This window comes from Epinephelus moara, chromosome 13, assembly GCF_006386435.1.
Source record: "Epinephelus moara isolate mb chromosome 13, YSFRI_EMoa_1.0, whole genome shotgun sequence".
Taxonomy (NCBI): domain Eukaryota; kingdom Metazoa; phylum Chordata; class Actinopteri; order Perciformes; family Serranidae; genus Epinephelus; species Epinephelus moara.
The window spans coordinates 20,207,650-20,225,204 of record NC_065518.1 but is presented as its reverse complement, the minus strand read 5'-3'; the positions used below and the strand labels follow the sequence as shown (position 1 = coordinate 20,225,204).

Genomic DNA, 17,555 nt, shown 5'->3' with positions numbered 1-17,555 from the left:
TATGATATAAACAATCTAAATAATGATAAATGATAAAATGAGCACCCCATGCTTCCACGTATTTGGCAGTTGTGTCTAAACAGAGAGGGAGAAACAAGCGCGCGCACACGCACATACACACACGGCAATGGCTATCAGCTTTTTCCTGCTTCAGCCTTTAAATGTCTGTCTATTTCTAATGCCTGTTATTGGCTTTTGCTAACACAGTAAAGCCTGTATCGAGTGTTAAACATTACAAGTTCTTATTTGACTTTTGCATAAACGTGTGAAAGTGGAATTAGTTTTTAGTGTTTCTCACTTTTAAAAAATACATTGAAATTTTCAGTCAAGTTGAATCAACACCTCTCATTAACATTGTTCAAATTGGGTGAAATATACCTGGTATGATAATAAACTAATTATAAGAATTGTATTTAAATTGTATAGAAATTATATAAAAATTCTACTAGAAATCTAGAAGAATGTGTCCTGTATCATATAACACCTTCCTGCCTCTTAATCATCGTCTCCCTCCTCTAGGAACTGAACAAGAAGCAGACTCTGAAGGACTTGGAGTGCGCGATGCTCCTCCGTCACCACGAGTCCACCCAGGAGCTGGAGTTCCGCCAGCTGGGTTTGGTGCAGCGCACGCGGGCCGACCTGATCCGCACGCAGCACCAGACGGAGCTCACCAACCAGATGGAGTATAACAAGAGGCGTGAGCAGGAGCTGCGTCAGAAGCACGCCGTGGAGGTGCGCCAACAGCCCAAGAGCCTCAAAGTGAGTGAGAGCACCCAGAGCCTGGGGTCTCCTGAGGAGGGAGAGGGCCAGACACCAGAGGGGCCGAGCGGCAGCTGGGACAGCGAGGCAGGGGTGGCAGGCGTAGAGGTGGAGGACGAGAGGGATGGTGTGGTAGAAAAGACGAGGGAGGGGGTGGATAAGGGGCTGTATGATGTTGAGGATGAGCTTGATGGAGCGGTATTTGAAGATGACGTTTATAGGGAGGTAGAGAAGGAGGAGGGTGTGAGTGTCCCTGTGGTTGAAGGGAAAGATGAGTTAAATGGCGACGATAAGCCAAAGAGAGATGATGAGAAGGAGGAGTGGAAAATCAGTGGAGAGGGAGCAGAGGAGAGGGAAGTAGAGGGAGTGCAGTGGGAGTACGTGGAGGATCACAGTAAACCTGCACATGTAGACACTGATGAAGAAGAAGAGGGCAGGGGCGTGGCCGACGGTTGTCCCTCTGAGTTTATCTCATCCCTGACCCCAGAAAAAAGACGACTCCGTGAGCGAGAGCTCGATGAGCTGTCTGAGTTTTATTTCCCCGATGCTCCAGAGGAGCTGGAGCCCATTTCTCCTCCTCCTCCTGCTCCCCCCGCCCAGACTTCTTTACCTTCACTCTTCTCTCATGCCATCTGCCTCCTCCTCTCTCTTTCTGCTGCTGCCCAGCCCTCCAATCTCACTCTGCTGCTGCTCTCCATCTTCCTCCTCTCCCTCCGCCGCTCACCTCCTCTGCCCTCAGTGGCCTCTGTTCTCCTCTCTGCCGAGCTCGCCTTCCTGGCACTCTTCTTCTCATATCTCTTCCTGCGCTCATGCTGCTCTTTGTCTCTCTCCACCTACCTGTCGCTCAGCCTCTGGGTCAGCGGCCTCTTCAGTTTAGGCCTCTCCTTCAGTTTGGGGATTTATTACATTCCCATGATATTGATTTCAGCCTCCTTCCTCAGCTCTCCCTCCCTCTTCCTGTCTCTCTACTTGGTGGTGGTGCTGATTGTCAGGCCGGCCCGCGACTTCCTCCAGCACGCACCTCGCAAAGTCAACCGCCTCTGCATGCGCGTCCTTTTCCGCCTGCCTCGACCCCTGTTCGCCATGTGCCAGTCAGTCCTGGGCGGCATGGCTGAGCGAAACCTCTATGAGATGTTTCCCAAAGCGGGGCGCAACTGGGGCGGGCGCCAGTCCAAAATCCCAGTCCCCCTAAAGAGCTTACCTTTGGAGTATCAGGCTCGCTGCAGGAACACCTCCCCCCTGGCCAAGGGGCTCCTCTGGGTGAGGCGTTTCGGCAGACGACCTCTCGGAGTCCTGGCAGACCTGGCTAACTCCGTAGTGCTAAAACTCGCCGGACAGCTCATTAAAAAGCTGCCTCCCACTGTCCGGGTCAAACTCCAAACTCTGGGCCTCTTAAAGAAGACGAGCCCGAGCAGGCTGCCGCAACTGCTGCCCCGGGAGGTCAGAGAGAGGAGGGAGAGGGAGAGGAGGGGGAGAGAGAGGGAGAGGAAGAGGAGGCAAGAGAGGGTGTTCCGTGAGGAGGTGAGGTGGGAGTGTGGGTTGAGACGAACTGCATCTGGGAGGTTCGTCAGGGGGAAAATTCGGCCGTGGAGATAGAAAGAGAGTGAGACAAATCGAAGTAAAGAAACTTGTGCTGGTTTTATGTGAGTGAGTGTGTGAGCGTGATCGCGCTCATGTTCCATTGTTGAACCATTGTTTGTGTGTCTTTTTGATTTGGGCCCAATAACTCCCAAACTGGTTTTTGGTCACATTTCCTAAAGATGAGACATATTTTACCCTGCACACACACATCTGTGTGTGCTGGCTGAAAGTGATTTTGGCTGTTGAATTCAAACATGCACATGTTTATGTGCATACAAGCCATACTGTTGAACCAGCGGGACCTGTAGACGTAAACATGCAGCTGAACCCGCGGTTACTGCACCAAACCCAGTGAAGTTTTCATTATTGTGCTTTTTGTAAAAGTTCCTTAAAGTTTTTTATTTTATTTTATTTTATTTTATTTTTATTATTTTGCTCTTAATTTGTAAGACAAATATTTTTATGGTTATTTTTAAGACCGTTTTTTGTGCAATCTTTTCTTTATGGTGGTCTTATTTCAAGAGGTGCGCTGGTATCTCAGTGCTTAGAACAAATATTTACAGTGTTGCATAGCGTCTTGGCTATAATTTCACTCCCTAAAGATTAAAACTGTGAAAAAAAAACAAAAAAAACCGAATGATTTCACTAACATCACCCTGAACACTAGTTCTCAGTCGATATAAGAGTGCAATAAACAGCTGAACCGAAATATCTGGGACCACTTTAGGTCATTTGATATCATCATTAGTCCAAGAGGAAAACAGTTAACTAAAGGTCTTACAATATAGGATTTAAAATATAAAGTAAGGGGCCATTTAGCTGGAACAAGCCGGTCCAGCTCATCGTTTCATGTTGACACATGATTTACAGCTGGTGAAATCATTATCTGTCAGATTCTAGTTAGATATACTATTTTTATTGCGCTTTATGCAATGATCTTGTTATGATTTACCATGTAAACATATAGATACCCTCCCCTCCCCTACCCTTGTGTGTTGTCACAACTGCTTGCACAGATGCTGATAGTCTCTTGTGAAGTGACGTATCCTAAATTTATAGTAGAAACATAAGGAAGCAGGATATACTCTGGAGTTGTGGAAGTATAATATAATAAAAACCTATTTAATATTTCAGCGTAGTTTAATTTATATGAAGCCATACAGACAATCTTTTGAGACATGCAATCGTAGAAATTAAAGTCCAAAGATTGATGCAACTACTGAATGTGAAAGATTGAGCATCGCATGAAAAGAAGATAATCAGTAATTTTGCACTGTCCCAAAGACCATTTAAAAGATACCAAATGAGGGAGAACAGATCACTTCAGTGTAGGGCAGGTATTTTAATCATTAAGTAATCTGCCAGTTATTTTTTCAATTAAACATTTAGCCTATGAAACGTCAAAAAATATTGAAAAAATGCCCGTCGCAGCTTTCCAGACCTTGAAGCTGGGCTCAGACTGCAGGAGATGATTTATCCCCGATACTACACTCCCGACAATCCAAGGAGAAATCCTGCTCTGGGACCTTGGTCGCTACCGATGTTAGGTGCAGATTTTCTGGTGATGTGAGGGGTTACGGATCCAGTCAAAAGCCTTGTGAACTGCTCACAGATATTTTCAAACATGTTATGATTTAAAGTCTGGATGATTGGGGTTACAAATATGTCAGTACGGAGGAGGTGATGGTGTTGCAACAGGAAACATTCTAGCCCCTTTTGGCTAACTCTAGCTAGCATATTACTGTAAAACTACTTAAAATCCCACCTCCAGTTCAGTGTTCAGTGTTGACTGCGTCTCCCCATCATTTTCTCATCCAGACTCGTATAGTCATCTGCTTTGTTAACATTACACCTACCTGTCACTACACGTCACTCCCTGTTCAGTTTAAATCTGCTCCTCGGATCACGTGAGGTGATGTGTTCATGCTCCACGATAATCTTTATATCCTGTAGTGTGTGCACTGCCATTTGTAAAACCTAGTAGTGTGAACATGTTAGAGAGTAGATAGAAGAACATATGTTAAGTTTCTCCTTGCGTGCGTGATGCAACCTGATTTCAAAGCTCCTGTAGTCCGAGCCCAGCTTCAGGTGATGTCCTCCAGTGTCTTATTTTGTTTGACCAAAACTCCCAAACCCAAAGATATTAAGTTTACACTGATATGTGGCAGGGAAAATCAACAAATCATATGATGTGAGGAGCTGGAACCAAAAAATATTTGGCATTTTTTCACTATTTTTGCTTGAAAAATAGCTGAAACAATTAATCTGTCAATCGATTAATCGTGTCAGCGTTACTTCAGTCGGACCAAAACGTGACACTTAAAAGCGCCGTTTTTATGTCATGCTCTCGCAATTTTGACTCCAAAAAACTCTGATGTTTACATTTAATTGAATGAAGTCGGATAAACTCAAGTTTAGGAGAGAAATTGTGCATATTTGTGAGGGAAATCTGGTCGAGGTGAGTAAAATGCTTCTAAATGCTGATAATGTAGGAAACAGAAGGACGACATTTGAGCCATTTACATGGAGGAATATAACTGAATAGGAAAGCTCAGTCTTAGCTGTATTTGACCCAGAGGGGGGGAGAACAAAAATAAAGTCAGGCACTTGTGTCAGTGACCTGCGTTTGGGAAATCTCGCTTTAAAAAGTCATTTCACAACAACAATTGTTTTATTTGAATGTAACTTATTTGCCATTGATTTTCATTTGTGCTCCAGTATCAGTTATCTCCTGTTCCTCTGTGTATGTTTACATGTTTGTATTCTGTTTTTGTTGTGACACCGTTTCCACAGAGTTATGTCACCTTTTTTTATATTTTATTTATGCAGTATTTATCAGACTGCATCCTGTTTGGCAGCCATTTTGTTCTCCTTTTATTCTCATTTTAGCTGCATGAGTGTTGGCGTACTGTACGGCTGTGTGCTCGCAAGCATAGAAAAAATATTTTGTCATACTTCCAATATTTTTTTTTTCTTTACACAAAAAAATAAATTATTTTGTGTGGAAATCATTGTCTTGTTTGTTTTTATGATTTTGTTTCCATTATTACGTCCTCATTTGTTTACCTTTCCCCCTGATTTATCAGCTGATGGTTATTGTGTTGAAAGATCCCGTTATCATTTTGTCCATCATCACTCCTCCTGTGTGGTCACACGTTTGATCCCTGTGGTCGTCTGTGGTGCCCCTCCCTTTGTCCAACACCCACCAAACACACTGACAGCAGGTTCTGTGACTTTAGTGCTATTTCCAATCAACATATAAGGTAGGTATGTTATTTGCAGGGAGGCATAGATCCAACTGGTGATTTAATACCAGTGTGTAATTAATCAGCTGTAATCCTCACTGTGTGGCGGTGACTGCAATCATTCTTTTTGTGTAAGGCAACATCAGGCTTGTCCTCAGCATGGCTTTCCTAACTTTGTACAACGAAATGTAACCCATAGATACGTGTACTGAATTGTTATTTATTAAAATAATAAATCATGCATCAGCAGGAATTACAATTCAAGTGTAAACTGTAAAACAACAGCTTAAAATGAGACCAAAATGTTAAAATTAAGTCTCAATTCTAGTGCAAACAAACTTGGTAGCTACTTAAGATTCAAAATAAAGAGGAATCAAAATTATCTGTAAATGTTACGTGCAAATAGGAGCTCAAATTCCAATATAGAATAGTACAGCAGCTGAAACTTAACATGTTTAGTTTAATAAATCAGTCCAGTTATCACAGATACCAGATCGGCCCAATATCAGTTTGGATCAGTGTGTTCCTTATTATTTCAATCTACGTCTTATTTACCCAGTAAGTTTAATTTAACTTTAAATCATCCCTTTTTATTTTGGTATTTTGTGTGTGTGAAGCAGTCAAACGTTGAACCTGAAGCATCACAGATGTGTCCTGATATGTTAAAAAGAAATTGTAATGATTATAGCTGGTGAAAAAGGTTAAATAATATTTTGAACATCTTTTCTAGAGAAAATATCTTTTATTTTTTTCACTTTAGATGTCAGTACTGATTAATCACGTTTACATTTAAGGTCAGGTCTTTTAATATTTTCAGTTCTGAAGTTATTGATGAAACTAAAACTGTAGATTTGTTTAAGTCTGAAATGTTCCTAAACATTTGGTTTCAAAAGCCCCAGTTCATAATAATGATAAGAATTCACTTGACAAATGCACATATTTTTAATCTATAGGTCAATGTCTTCAATTAAATGAAAGAAAATATCTTCAAGAGTAAAAAAGCGTCCTCAATTGTTCTTACGTAATCAGGAAATGTATTTAAGGGATTGCATCCATTTATAATTAATCCATTGCAAAGTTCAAAACATTTTCTGTTGTGGTTTAAAGAAGTACCGGAATAAGAATTTGACTTTGGTAGACACTTTAGATCCATGGTATCAGTGAAATCATGATCTGCACTGTAGGAATGTAGATAATTAAGTTAACCGCCTGTCAGATTTTTAAGCAGATCGTGAGTGTTTACTGTGTAATTCTTTCCTTGTACTGTTTCATTACAGCATCAACACAATTCCACAACTGAAAATATTTATTTAAATAATAAAAATTAAGCACCAAGTGGAAGTTTAAAGGGACAGTTCACCACAAAATCAAAAATACATATTTTCCCTCCTACATGTAGTGCTAGTTATCAGTCTAAATGGTTTTGGTGTGAGTTGCAGAGTGTTGGAGATATCGGCCGTATAAATGTCTGTGTTCTCTCCAGTATAATGGAACTAGATGGCACTCAGCTTGTGGTGCTCAAAGTGCCGAAAAAATACATTTGAAAAACTCAACAGCAATGACACTTTCCAGAAATCATGACCTGGTTACTCAAGATAATCCACAGACCTTGTTGTGAGCAGTTTCATGTGGGAACTATTTTCTTTCTACACCCACCAAGTGTATCACCAGGCAGGAGGAAGTGTGCATCTACTCATGGATGAGAGGCTCGTGCTTGTGACAGCGCGAGATGTTAACAGTAAAGGTGTCCTCCCCGGCTGAGCTGTAGCATTAGCTAGCTCAGTGCTAGGTAAGGTAGCAGTAGATGCAGCCTCCTTCTGCACAGTGATATTAGAAGCTGTGATTTGTTAGTATTTTGCTACCATGACTGATAGAAAGTTGTTACACAATGTATTTAAAAAAAAGCACAATGTTTAGATCGTCATTTTCCCCTCCTGATTTTTCTGTGTTTAACCCCCATCTCCATTTCCATTTATGAAACCACAGGAGCACTTTAGCCCAGCTGCTTCCTTCTCTCTCTCCTCTCTCCTCCAGTCCAAAGAGCTTCAGATTAAGCGTCAGTTCCAGGACACCTGCAAGATCCAGACCCGTCAGTACAAGGCGCTGCGTAACCACCTCCTGGAGAACACGCCCAAGTCGGACCACAAGGCCGTGCTGAAGCGGCTGAAGGACGAGCAGACTCGTAAGCTGGCCATCCTGGCCGAGCAGTATGACCACTCCATCAATGATATGCTGTCCACACAGGCTGTGAGTAAGGCAAGGAGACGTCGTTCACTTCACACTCGCACCACACCACCACTGCTGTGCCTGGCCTGGGGGCCGTCCTGCCTGACCGCCTGTCTGCCTGTCAACAAGCCTCCTCCTGGTCACTCAATGTTCATCTCCCCGAAACCCACATTACCCAGTACTACACCAAGCTGTGTCCACCATCCTGTTTCCCCTACAGTTTAACTGTTCCCCTGCAAAACATCCTCTCCCACTGAATTTATACAAGAAACAAGCACATCTAGGCCTGCTTTGAGAGCGAAAATGTTAAGCAGTGATGACAGTGCACTCCTGCAACATCGTCAGACTCCACATGGACGGTTGAAAAGAAAAGGATCAAAAGTCTTATAATTTTCACACATTGAAGTGACATAACTTCATTTTATCAGACTTTTGACACTCAGCTCCCTCTGGATCCACAACTTTATCACCTGCACAGCAGTACTCCCCAACACAAACGGCACCTTGATGATCTTTCCAGTCATACATTTCACTTTAGTGAAAGTGGGTTTAGTATCAAAATTAAAAGTACTCAATACAGAAAAATGTCCCCTTTAACAGTACAAAAAAACCCGAAAAATAATTGAAGTAATTGGAAGGAAAAGCAGCAAATCATCACACTGGAGAAGGCGGAACCAAACAGCTGAAACAATAATTCTTAAAACACTCGCTTAAAGTACAAGAAATTTGTAGTACAGTGCTAAAAAATTTATTTATATAGCACCAAATCATAACAAAGGTTACCTCAGGCACTTTTCACTGTGAACAGATTTAGACTTTACTACTTGTTACTCTGATTTGGGCTTTCAGTGCCCTCTGAGTGTGGGACTCACACACACACACACACACACACACACTCACACACACACACACACAAATCCCAGGCTTTTAAATGAATGAACCATAGTAGGAGACGGATGATACGTAACGAAATGTCTCGTTCCCTTCAATGACATAACGCCCTGTGCTACTTTAATTACCTCTCAGGCAGCGTGCCATGTAAGCCCAGTAAGCTAAATCCCTCCTGCCCTTGTTTGTCCGCACATCTCCTCATGCTGTGGTTAAAATCTGTTTGGGAAGGTTTCCCGCTCACTGATTAAACTCAGTCCTGAGGTCAGTAAAACAATATATCTTTTCAATGAAAAATGTCGTCTGAGTTGGGTTTAATCCGTCTCCTGAAGCCAGATATCACATGCTCAGGTCACAGCAGTTCAGCTGTTGTGCAACGTTTTGTCACATTGTACTGATTTATTTAGGTAACAGGTTTTAATTTGACAGTTTCTTACCTTTGCACATATTTTTATGTTTCACTTCCTTCTATTGAATACAGCACACACAGACCCAGACTGATCAAACTCAGACAAAACACTGATTTAAACACACCTGCAGCTCACTCTCCTGATCCTCTCCTCTCTTCTGTGCATCTCCCTCTCTTTTCTATGTCAAACTCTCCCAGCTTTCCCTAAACACTAAAGCACAATTTGTTGCCCATGCAATCGTTCCAAATTTTTCACATCACTCCCTCTTTCTTTCCTCCTCTTAGTTGCGACTGGATGAGACCCAGGAAGCGGAGTACAAAGTGCTGCGGATGCAGCTGCAGCAGGAGCTGGAGCTGCTCAATGCCTACCAGAGCAAGATCAAGATCCACACCGACACGCAGCACGACAGGGAGGTCAAGGACCTGGAGCAAAGGGTGTCCATCCGTCGCGCCCTGCTGGAGCAGAGGGTTAGAGTCCTTTTGGCGATCACTTCTATGAAAGCAAAGCTCCTTAAAATGTAGAAAAAGCCTCGGGTGAGTTTTAGGAATCCAGTTGGGCTTGCAGAGAAGATTGTTAAGTGAAAGGTAACAGTGGACTGCTGATGTTAGCTGTAGCATTGTTAGCTTCTGTACAAATCAGATATGACTTTTTTTGTCCTAAGTTGAGCCTTATACACTTAACTTTTGAGGGATACCTCAAACACAAAATGACCATTTCTAAATCAAGTACTCACCCTGTGTCACCTTGAATTTGTGAAGAAAACTTTGTTTTTCTCGCATGCCTCCACAGTAAACGGAGAATCCAAAAAAGGTGAATATTCTCCATGAATGAATGCTTCCACAGTAAACAAAGAATCCAAAAACTAATAGAATTCTTGATGAATTAAAGTCATATGGGTCCACATTGAACAACAGCAAAACAATATAAAAACATCTGTTAACAGACTTTTGATATAGTTTTGCTGTTGTTAACCGTGGCACCCAATGACTTTAATTGAAGAGGAATGTTCATCTTTTTTGGATTCTCCGTTCATTGTGGTTGCATGCAAGAGAAACAAAGTTTGCTTCACGAGTTCATGGTAACACATGGTGAGTAACTGATTTATAAATGGTCAATTTAGAGGTGAAGTGTTCTTTTAATAATGCTTTTCACCACACTGTCCTCGCAGTAGCTGTCCTGGAGTTTTCAATCATATCAATAGACGGTGTAAAAAAAGTGGACGTAGCCTGTGGATCTGAAAAGAGAAGCCACTGGTAAAGTGCTTTGTGTGTTCTTTCTAATGGCCAGCAGGGGGCGACTTCACTGGTTTCAAAAAGAAGTCAGATTGTATAGAAGTCTACAAGAAAATGACCCAACTTGTCACTTTATTTATTACCTCAGTACACATTTTCCTAATGCGTTTGTGGTCACAATAACTTGTCAAGTCTTTTTCAATACAGCATGATGTACATTTGGTAAACTTAGGCCTCATGTAGGGTACAGCCCAAAGTGTGGCTCCACCCTCTCTTCACAATCACTTCTGGCTCCAAAAAACAAGGTGGTGACAGCCAAAATGCCAAATTCAGTGCTTTAAGACGGGAGTCAACAAACCAGTGGGTGATGTCATGGTGGCTACGTCCACTTCTTTTACATAGTCTGTTGTCACATCATACCAGCGGTGGGACCAAGTTGTTGTTTTGCAAGTCACAAGTAAGTCTCAAGTCTTTGCTCTCAAGTACCAAGTCAAGATAGGCATGTCCCCAATAATGTCCCAAGTCCTAAACTTGGTTATCCAAACTCCTTAACTTCGAATCCTAAACAAGTCATAATGCGCTCTTTAACAAAGGTAATCTAATTTTTTAACAATTTGTTAAAACAAGCATGGCTGAACTTAATCATAAAAAATGTAGTGCTGACATTGAACTTTAATAGCATATAGCAGTATTAACCAGTACCACAACAGAATGCATTTTGTATGTCTCTGCCCTGTCTTGCTCTATTGAACTAATCTCGTATCGGAAAAATGTCTTTAACCTTCTCTTCCCAAATTGGCTTGGATAGTGTTTTCAAGTCAAAAGGCTCCAGTCCAAGTGAAGTCACGAGTCCAAGTTAAATTCCAAGTCAAATTGCAAGTCTTTTTTGATTTTGTCGAGTCTTAAGTGATCAAATTTGTGACTCGAGTCCAAGTCATGTGACTCGAGTCCACACAATCACACAATCTTCGCTAGTGGAAGGATTATGCTTTACGGACTTGCCGTCCACCTTAGCTTAAAAGTTGAGATCGAAAGTTTATTCTTGCTTTTGGAAAAAGCAGCTGTCAAAAAACAATCCCACCACAGTATATGTCCTGTAGCTTTCATCATCACCTGCCTCAGAAAAAAAATCTCTATCTACTGAGAAAAGATTGTGCGAATTGATTAAGAGCTCCAAAATGGCTTCCCATTTGTGGTGAGACTGTTTTTGTCAAGAATAAACTTTCAGTATTATGTTGAATTCATAATGACAACTTAGTTTTTCTGCGTGCTTCCAAGGTGAACGAAGAATCCAAAAACAGAGAACATTTTTGATGAATTAAAGCCATAGGAGTCCAACGTTTCTCGACAGGAAAACTATATCAAAACATCCTTTTACAAATGCTCACACAACTCGTGCAGTATAATCCAAGTCTCATTTATCCAGTGGTAGTCTATGTTCAGGACTTCCCGAACAAACTGCCATTTCTGATGGGGAACTGAACTAACAATGAAACATATCTAGGCCCTCTTCAAGGCCAGACTCCATTGACAAAACCAGTAATTTTACCTCACTGAACACAGGAGCTTCTTGTCTACCACTGCCTTGATCGATAGTTCGTTTGTTATTGTGTGACTTTGGTGAATCTGAACTAAAACTTTAAAACACCAAAGTCACACAATAACACAGACTAATTAACTGACCGAGGCAGTGGTAGACCAGCAGCTCCTGTGTTCAGTGAGGTATAATTACTGTTGGTCTGGTTTTGGAGTAAAGCTCCCTGTCACAATGGGCTGTGTGTTTGAGAAGTACTGAGCATACAACTGAATAAATGAGACTTGGATTATACTGCACAAGTCTTTTGAGAGTTTGTAAGCAGTTGTTTTGATATAGTTTTGCCATTGTTAAATGCAGACCCCTATGGCTTCAATTCATCAAGAATTTTTTCCCGTTTTTGGATTCTTCGTTCACCAAAGGTATGCTAGCAAAAGAAAGCGTTCTTCACTGACTCAACATAACACTGGGGGGGTTTAAATATTTAAAAAAAAAAAAAAAAAAACATTTTCTCATGTGTATTCTGCTCTTTAAAAAAAAAAAACATTTTCTCATGTGTATTCTGCTCTTTTCCTAGATCGAAGAAGAGATGCTGTCCCTGCAGAACGAGCGCTCCGAACGAATCCGCACCCTCCTGGAGCGGCAGGCCAGCGAGATCGAGTCCTTCGACTCTGAGAGCTTGCGTCTTGGCTTCAGCAACATGGCGCTGACCGGCATCCCCAGTGAGGCCTACCCCATGCAGGGCTACGCCAATGTCCAGCCCCCCAGCTCCCGCTCTGCCGGCCACTGGAGCCACGGCATGCATCCGCAGAACGTGCCTCCGCAGCAGCACTCTCGCCGCAGCCACAACAGCAGCAGCAGCAGCGGCATTGGCAGCAGCGGAGCAGGGGACCGCAGAAGCGAGTCCTCCGCTTCCTCCCTGAGCATGGCCCTGGGCCTGAGCCGAGATGGGAGGGAGGTGCACCACTCATCCCGCTCCTCTGCCTCCTCTTCCTCCTCCTCCTCCTCCTCTTCCTCCCACCACCAACGCCACCACCTGCCCCAGCACTACCACCACCAGAGCACACCGCAGCTCTACCGCGAGCGAGAGCGGGATCGAGATCGAGAGAGGGAGCGGGAGAAGGAGAGGGAGCGGGAGTGGGCTGGAGTGCGAGGCTCCGGCGGCGACCTGGCCCACCCACACCCCCTGCCCTTCTCCCATCACCTGCCCTCACGCTCCTCCTCTCAGTCCCTGGCCATGTTACCTCCCCCACCGCCCGCCCCTCCCTCCATTTCCGGCCCGTCCTCTTCTTCCTCTTCCTCCTCCTCCTCTCAGGGAGGGATCTATGGTGGCGGTGGGCTGGGTGTGCGTGGTGCCCCCAGCTTGATGGCCCTGAGGAACAGCCCCCAGCCTCTGAGGAGGACGGCGTCCGGCGGGGGGCCTGGAGGAGCTGGTGGCAGCGACGGCGTCCTGAGCCGAAGCACCTCAGTCACTTCCCACATCTCTAACGGCTCCCACCTCTCCTACTCTTAGACGGCAGGGTGGCAGCGTGAAGGGTGGGAGCGATTTAGGAAGGTAGCTATCACAGGTTGCATCTCAATACTCTCAGCTTGCCACCTTGCCTTGTGTCCTTTCTTGGACTGCTCTCAGAGGATTTAGGGATATCACCCTTTCCTTTTTAACGCACAGTAAGGCAAAGAGATCAGAGGCAAAGAGAGGACAAACTGACACTATTGAGCTGCACCCTGCTCCTTTAGACTCAGGGTGGGTAGAGAAGTTTTCTCCCATTCTCACAGGTACAAAAGAGGGCGGGAGGAATGTAACCACCTGTAATACCACTGGATTAAGGTGATCTTAGATTTAAAAAAAGAGGAGGTTTGTGTTTAATGTTTTTATCTTTGTTACTGCCTGTATAAAAGTGAGACAGGAAGTGTGAAAGGAGGGATATTTTGCCCTTTTTTTTCTCCCAGAGCTGCAGAGAGCGGGGACGGCAGCCATGTCTTCTTCTATGATGTTCTATGCTGGAATGGAGAAAGAGAGAGGACAGGGAGGAAGCAAAAAAAAAAGGTGTTTTTTGCATTGTGTATGTACTTGTATGTAGTCTGTAGTGTCCAGATATATCTAGCAAGCACTTGTAACTGCGGCTCTAGAAAGGAAAAAAGGGGAGAATCACAAAAGATGGGTGGAAAACACTTTTTATTGATTTGTTGATGTTTTGTTAATTTTTTTTGTATTAAGTGTTAAAAAAAAGACAAAAAAACACACACAAAAAAATACAAGTTGCTTGGAACGTCACCAATGCCTTTAAGGGGTTCTTAAAGGGATGTTGTGCCATCAAAATTTTTATTTGATGACTGCAAGATGATCTAAAAACAGAATGTTTGTAAAGGCAAGAGACTTAAAAAAATGCAGGTGGGATGAGGAGAAACATTTGTGTGGACGTGTACAAATCCAAAAGAAAAAAGAAAAAGAAAAAAAAGCTTTCCGGCATCCATGACATATTGAGTATCTAAACAACATCGGTGTCTACGGGAGTCACTCCAATGCATGAGATAGATGTACAAAAAAACACAAAGGAAAAAAAAGAACATTTGTAAACATGACCAAACCACATTTGAAACGTACCGTACCTGTCCAAGTTTCACTGGCATCGAAGATCACGTGTCCCACATTTTTTTGATCTTTACTGTACATATTTATGGGAATATTAAAAACAAAAACAAGTCATTGGTTTTATAGAGTAACAAAGATAACGATAGTAATTTTGATATATTCAAATGAGTATTGAATTCAAGATTTAGAGCGACAACTCCAACTGCATTTTCTATAGGTGTCAATATTACCATAACTAATCCTGATGTAATTGTTGTTGTAATCATGTTCACATTTTTCTCGCGAAGAAGAAAAGGGCCCACTTTTGACTGTAACAAAAAAAAAATAGATAAAAAAACTGTTGTCAGGTATGGTGTGTGTTCAAGGTGTTAATGATTATTAATAAGAGATTATTGATAATCGTTAATGATTCATGTATGTGTGTCGAGCGGTAAAGTCTAGTTATATTGCCACTTTTTTTTTTAAAAGACAAAACAATTTTAAAAAGACACTCCTGCAGCAGCAACACCCCCACGATGAACTCTGACCTCCTCCTCTGGACTCATAGGAAAACAAAAGAAAAAAGAAAAAAAAAGATTTTACAATTGGGCACTGGAATGTAAATGCTGGTTTTTTATTTATTTGTTTTTAGAGTAGGAATAAGTTGCTCTCAAAAGGAAGCATGGACAAAAAGAGATGTGAAGAGAGACGTGCACAATCCTAGTTGATAAGCTTACTGCTGAGGGGCGCAGCATGCAACCGGTGTGTGTGGAGGAAGAGGAGAAGAAGAAGAAGTGAGAGGACGTGCGTCGACTGAGCTGCTGTGAACGTGCACCCTCTTGTGCCGGCACAGCAGCAGTGACCGCAGCAGCCCGTCCTCACAGATTAAAGACACCAATCAGTGTTTCCTGGTGCACATGATGCTTCTGACGGAAGATCAGATTTTTTTTGTTGTTTTTTTTATTTATTTTAATTGAGAAAAAAGAAGAAAAGATAATCACCCTGCTGTTTGTATGACTCAGAAACACCAGCTCAAGACAATTCCCTGTATAACCTACTACTTTATGCTCGGTTGGAATCTCAGTGCATGCATAAACTCCTTATATAAACTAAGACTGGTGGGTTTCTGGGACGGCCTTTGTGTTGGGGGGAACTCGGTGTGGTAGTGTTTTTAGACAGGTTGTTGTAAGTGTCAGAGGTTGTCGGCGAGAGCAGGGAGTCTCGGTTCCTGCGTCGTGCCTGGATGAAAGATGAAGACGAAGAAGCATCACAGGCTCATCTGTGTTTTGCAGAGTTTTCGGGGGGGGGAGGGGAGGGGAGGGGGGCTGAAATCCTTATTAAATATTCCAAATCAGGCTCTTCAAGGCTTGAGGAGGAGAGGGAAGAAGGGTCTTAACACATGTATTGGAAAAGAAATGGGGTGCTTTAAAAAGTAATTTAAAAAAAGATAATAAATTGATATTAACACATTAACTCGTCTTGATGTATTTTACTCAGATTATTACTGAAGTGTTTGTGACAGGGCAGCAACTCATCAGTTAATTGATTAGTTGATTGTCAGAAAATAAATCAGCAACTATCTGATAACTGATTAATCCTTTAAAGGTCCAGTGTATAGGATTTAGTGACATCTAGTGGAGAGTTTGCAGAACTGAAACTTTTGCTGTGTGCCAAGTGTGTAGGAGAACTGCGGTGGCTGAATGCTCAACACATCCTCACTCTGACCTTGTCACACATCAACGTTTGGTCATGGACCTTCCATGTCCAGGTACGACTTGAAAGGTACCCTGGGTGCGTTGGTTGTTGACATTCGGGGACGCCATGTTAAGTTCTGCCTGTTACGTGCATTGTCTTCTTTCAAGATACACTTCTGTTTTCACAAGAAATTCACCGTTTACATACAGTCTCTTTCAAAATACATGCACTACGTCAGTACAACACCACAAATTGATGTTTTTTTCCGTGGTTGGGTTAAAGAAAAAATATAAGGTTTTGGCTTTCTAATCTGATGTGAACATCACTCTTCCAGGTGAAAGCTGGTGTTTGTTGGACCCATCCACCACCCCTCCCGCATGCCCTGTTCAGTATTTCGCCACCTTAACTTTTGTTATTGTCCCGTCACGTTTCCCCCTGACGCCCCCAAGCACCATTAAACTATAACGGCAACTGGCCGCGTATCATGCTGATGTTATGGGACGTCTTTTTTCATCAGGGTCTGACGCCACAAGTCACTACCCAGGTGCCGGATTTCGACGACTTCAGAGTGAGACCAGGTTGTAATGGTCTTATATAGAGACAGTATTTTGGTTTGTCCAAACAACATGGCAAACTCCATGGGAGAGGACCCGCCAAACCCCCAGGTCCAAGGTCCAGCGCCCAGCTATGAAGCCAAATTGACATAGTGGCCAAATGTGGAATTACAACTTCTGAGTTCATCATGTGATGGCATAGGGCCCAAAAAGACCTTTTCCCATAGACTTACACTGTGACAGAGACGTCCGTAAATCATCAATCTGCTCCTAAATCCTACACAGTGGACCTTTAAGTCGTTTTTAAGAAATAAAAATGCAAATCTCTGCTCCAGTTTCTCACATGTAAATATTAGCTGGATTTAGTTGATTTTAAACTTGAAGATCTTCTGTTTTTTATGTTTGAATATGTCAACATGTGCTTTGGTACAACTTTTTAAATATTTTACTAAAATTTATGGACTTAATGATTGATAAATGAAAATAACTGACAGATTTATTGGTTAAAAAAATCATTCATTTCTATATTCATGTGACTCCTTATTAAAATCATGTTGAGCTATGTTGAAATGCTATAGTTATAAAACACAAACAAAATTAATATGTAATACAGTGAAGAACCAGAAAACATGATCATTTAATAAATATTTTGACCTTCCGCAAAGGTACATTTTTTTTTCCTTGAACCTCCCTGAGTGACTGGCGAAAATGCATGACCCTCCCTCCACCATAAATTAGTTATTAGATATTTACCCTTTGATGTTTTAAAGGTAAATGTTAAAAGTTGAAGACAAAATCCTGGAGATGAAAAAAGCCTAAATTTTTCACTGTTTTCATGCACACTGGTTAGTTCATGCAA

At 42.4% G+C, this 17,555-nt stretch overlaps 1 protein-coding gene across 4 annotated transcripts in view; it reads left to right on the top strand.

Moving 5' to 3' along the window:
- The window catches only part of taok2b (TAO kinase 2b), a 39,727-nt gene extending 23,986 nt beyond the window's left edge, over nucleotides 1-15,741 (top strand). For 2 of the 4 annotated variants that reach the window (XM_050059693.1, XM_050059692.1), the window contains exons 17-20: nucleotides 520-759; nucleotides 7,620-7,832; nucleotides 9,394-9,576; nucleotides 12,453-15,741. In XM_050059693.1, the coding sequence (XP_049915650.1) occupies nucleotides 520-759; nucleotides 7,620-7,832; nucleotides 9,394-9,576; nucleotides 12,453-13,388 (1,572 nt within the window). In that variant the 3' untranslated portion in view covers nucleotides 13,389-15,741. Of the gene's footprint in view, nucleotides 1-519; nucleotides 5,343-7,619; nucleotides 7,833-9,393; nucleotides 9,577-12,452 lie in introns of those variants that run through there. The other 2 variants (XM_050059691.1, XM_050059690.1) reach the window with 1 other exon arrangement.
- The last annotated feature ends 1,814 nt before the right edge of the window (nucleotides 15,742-17,555 follow it).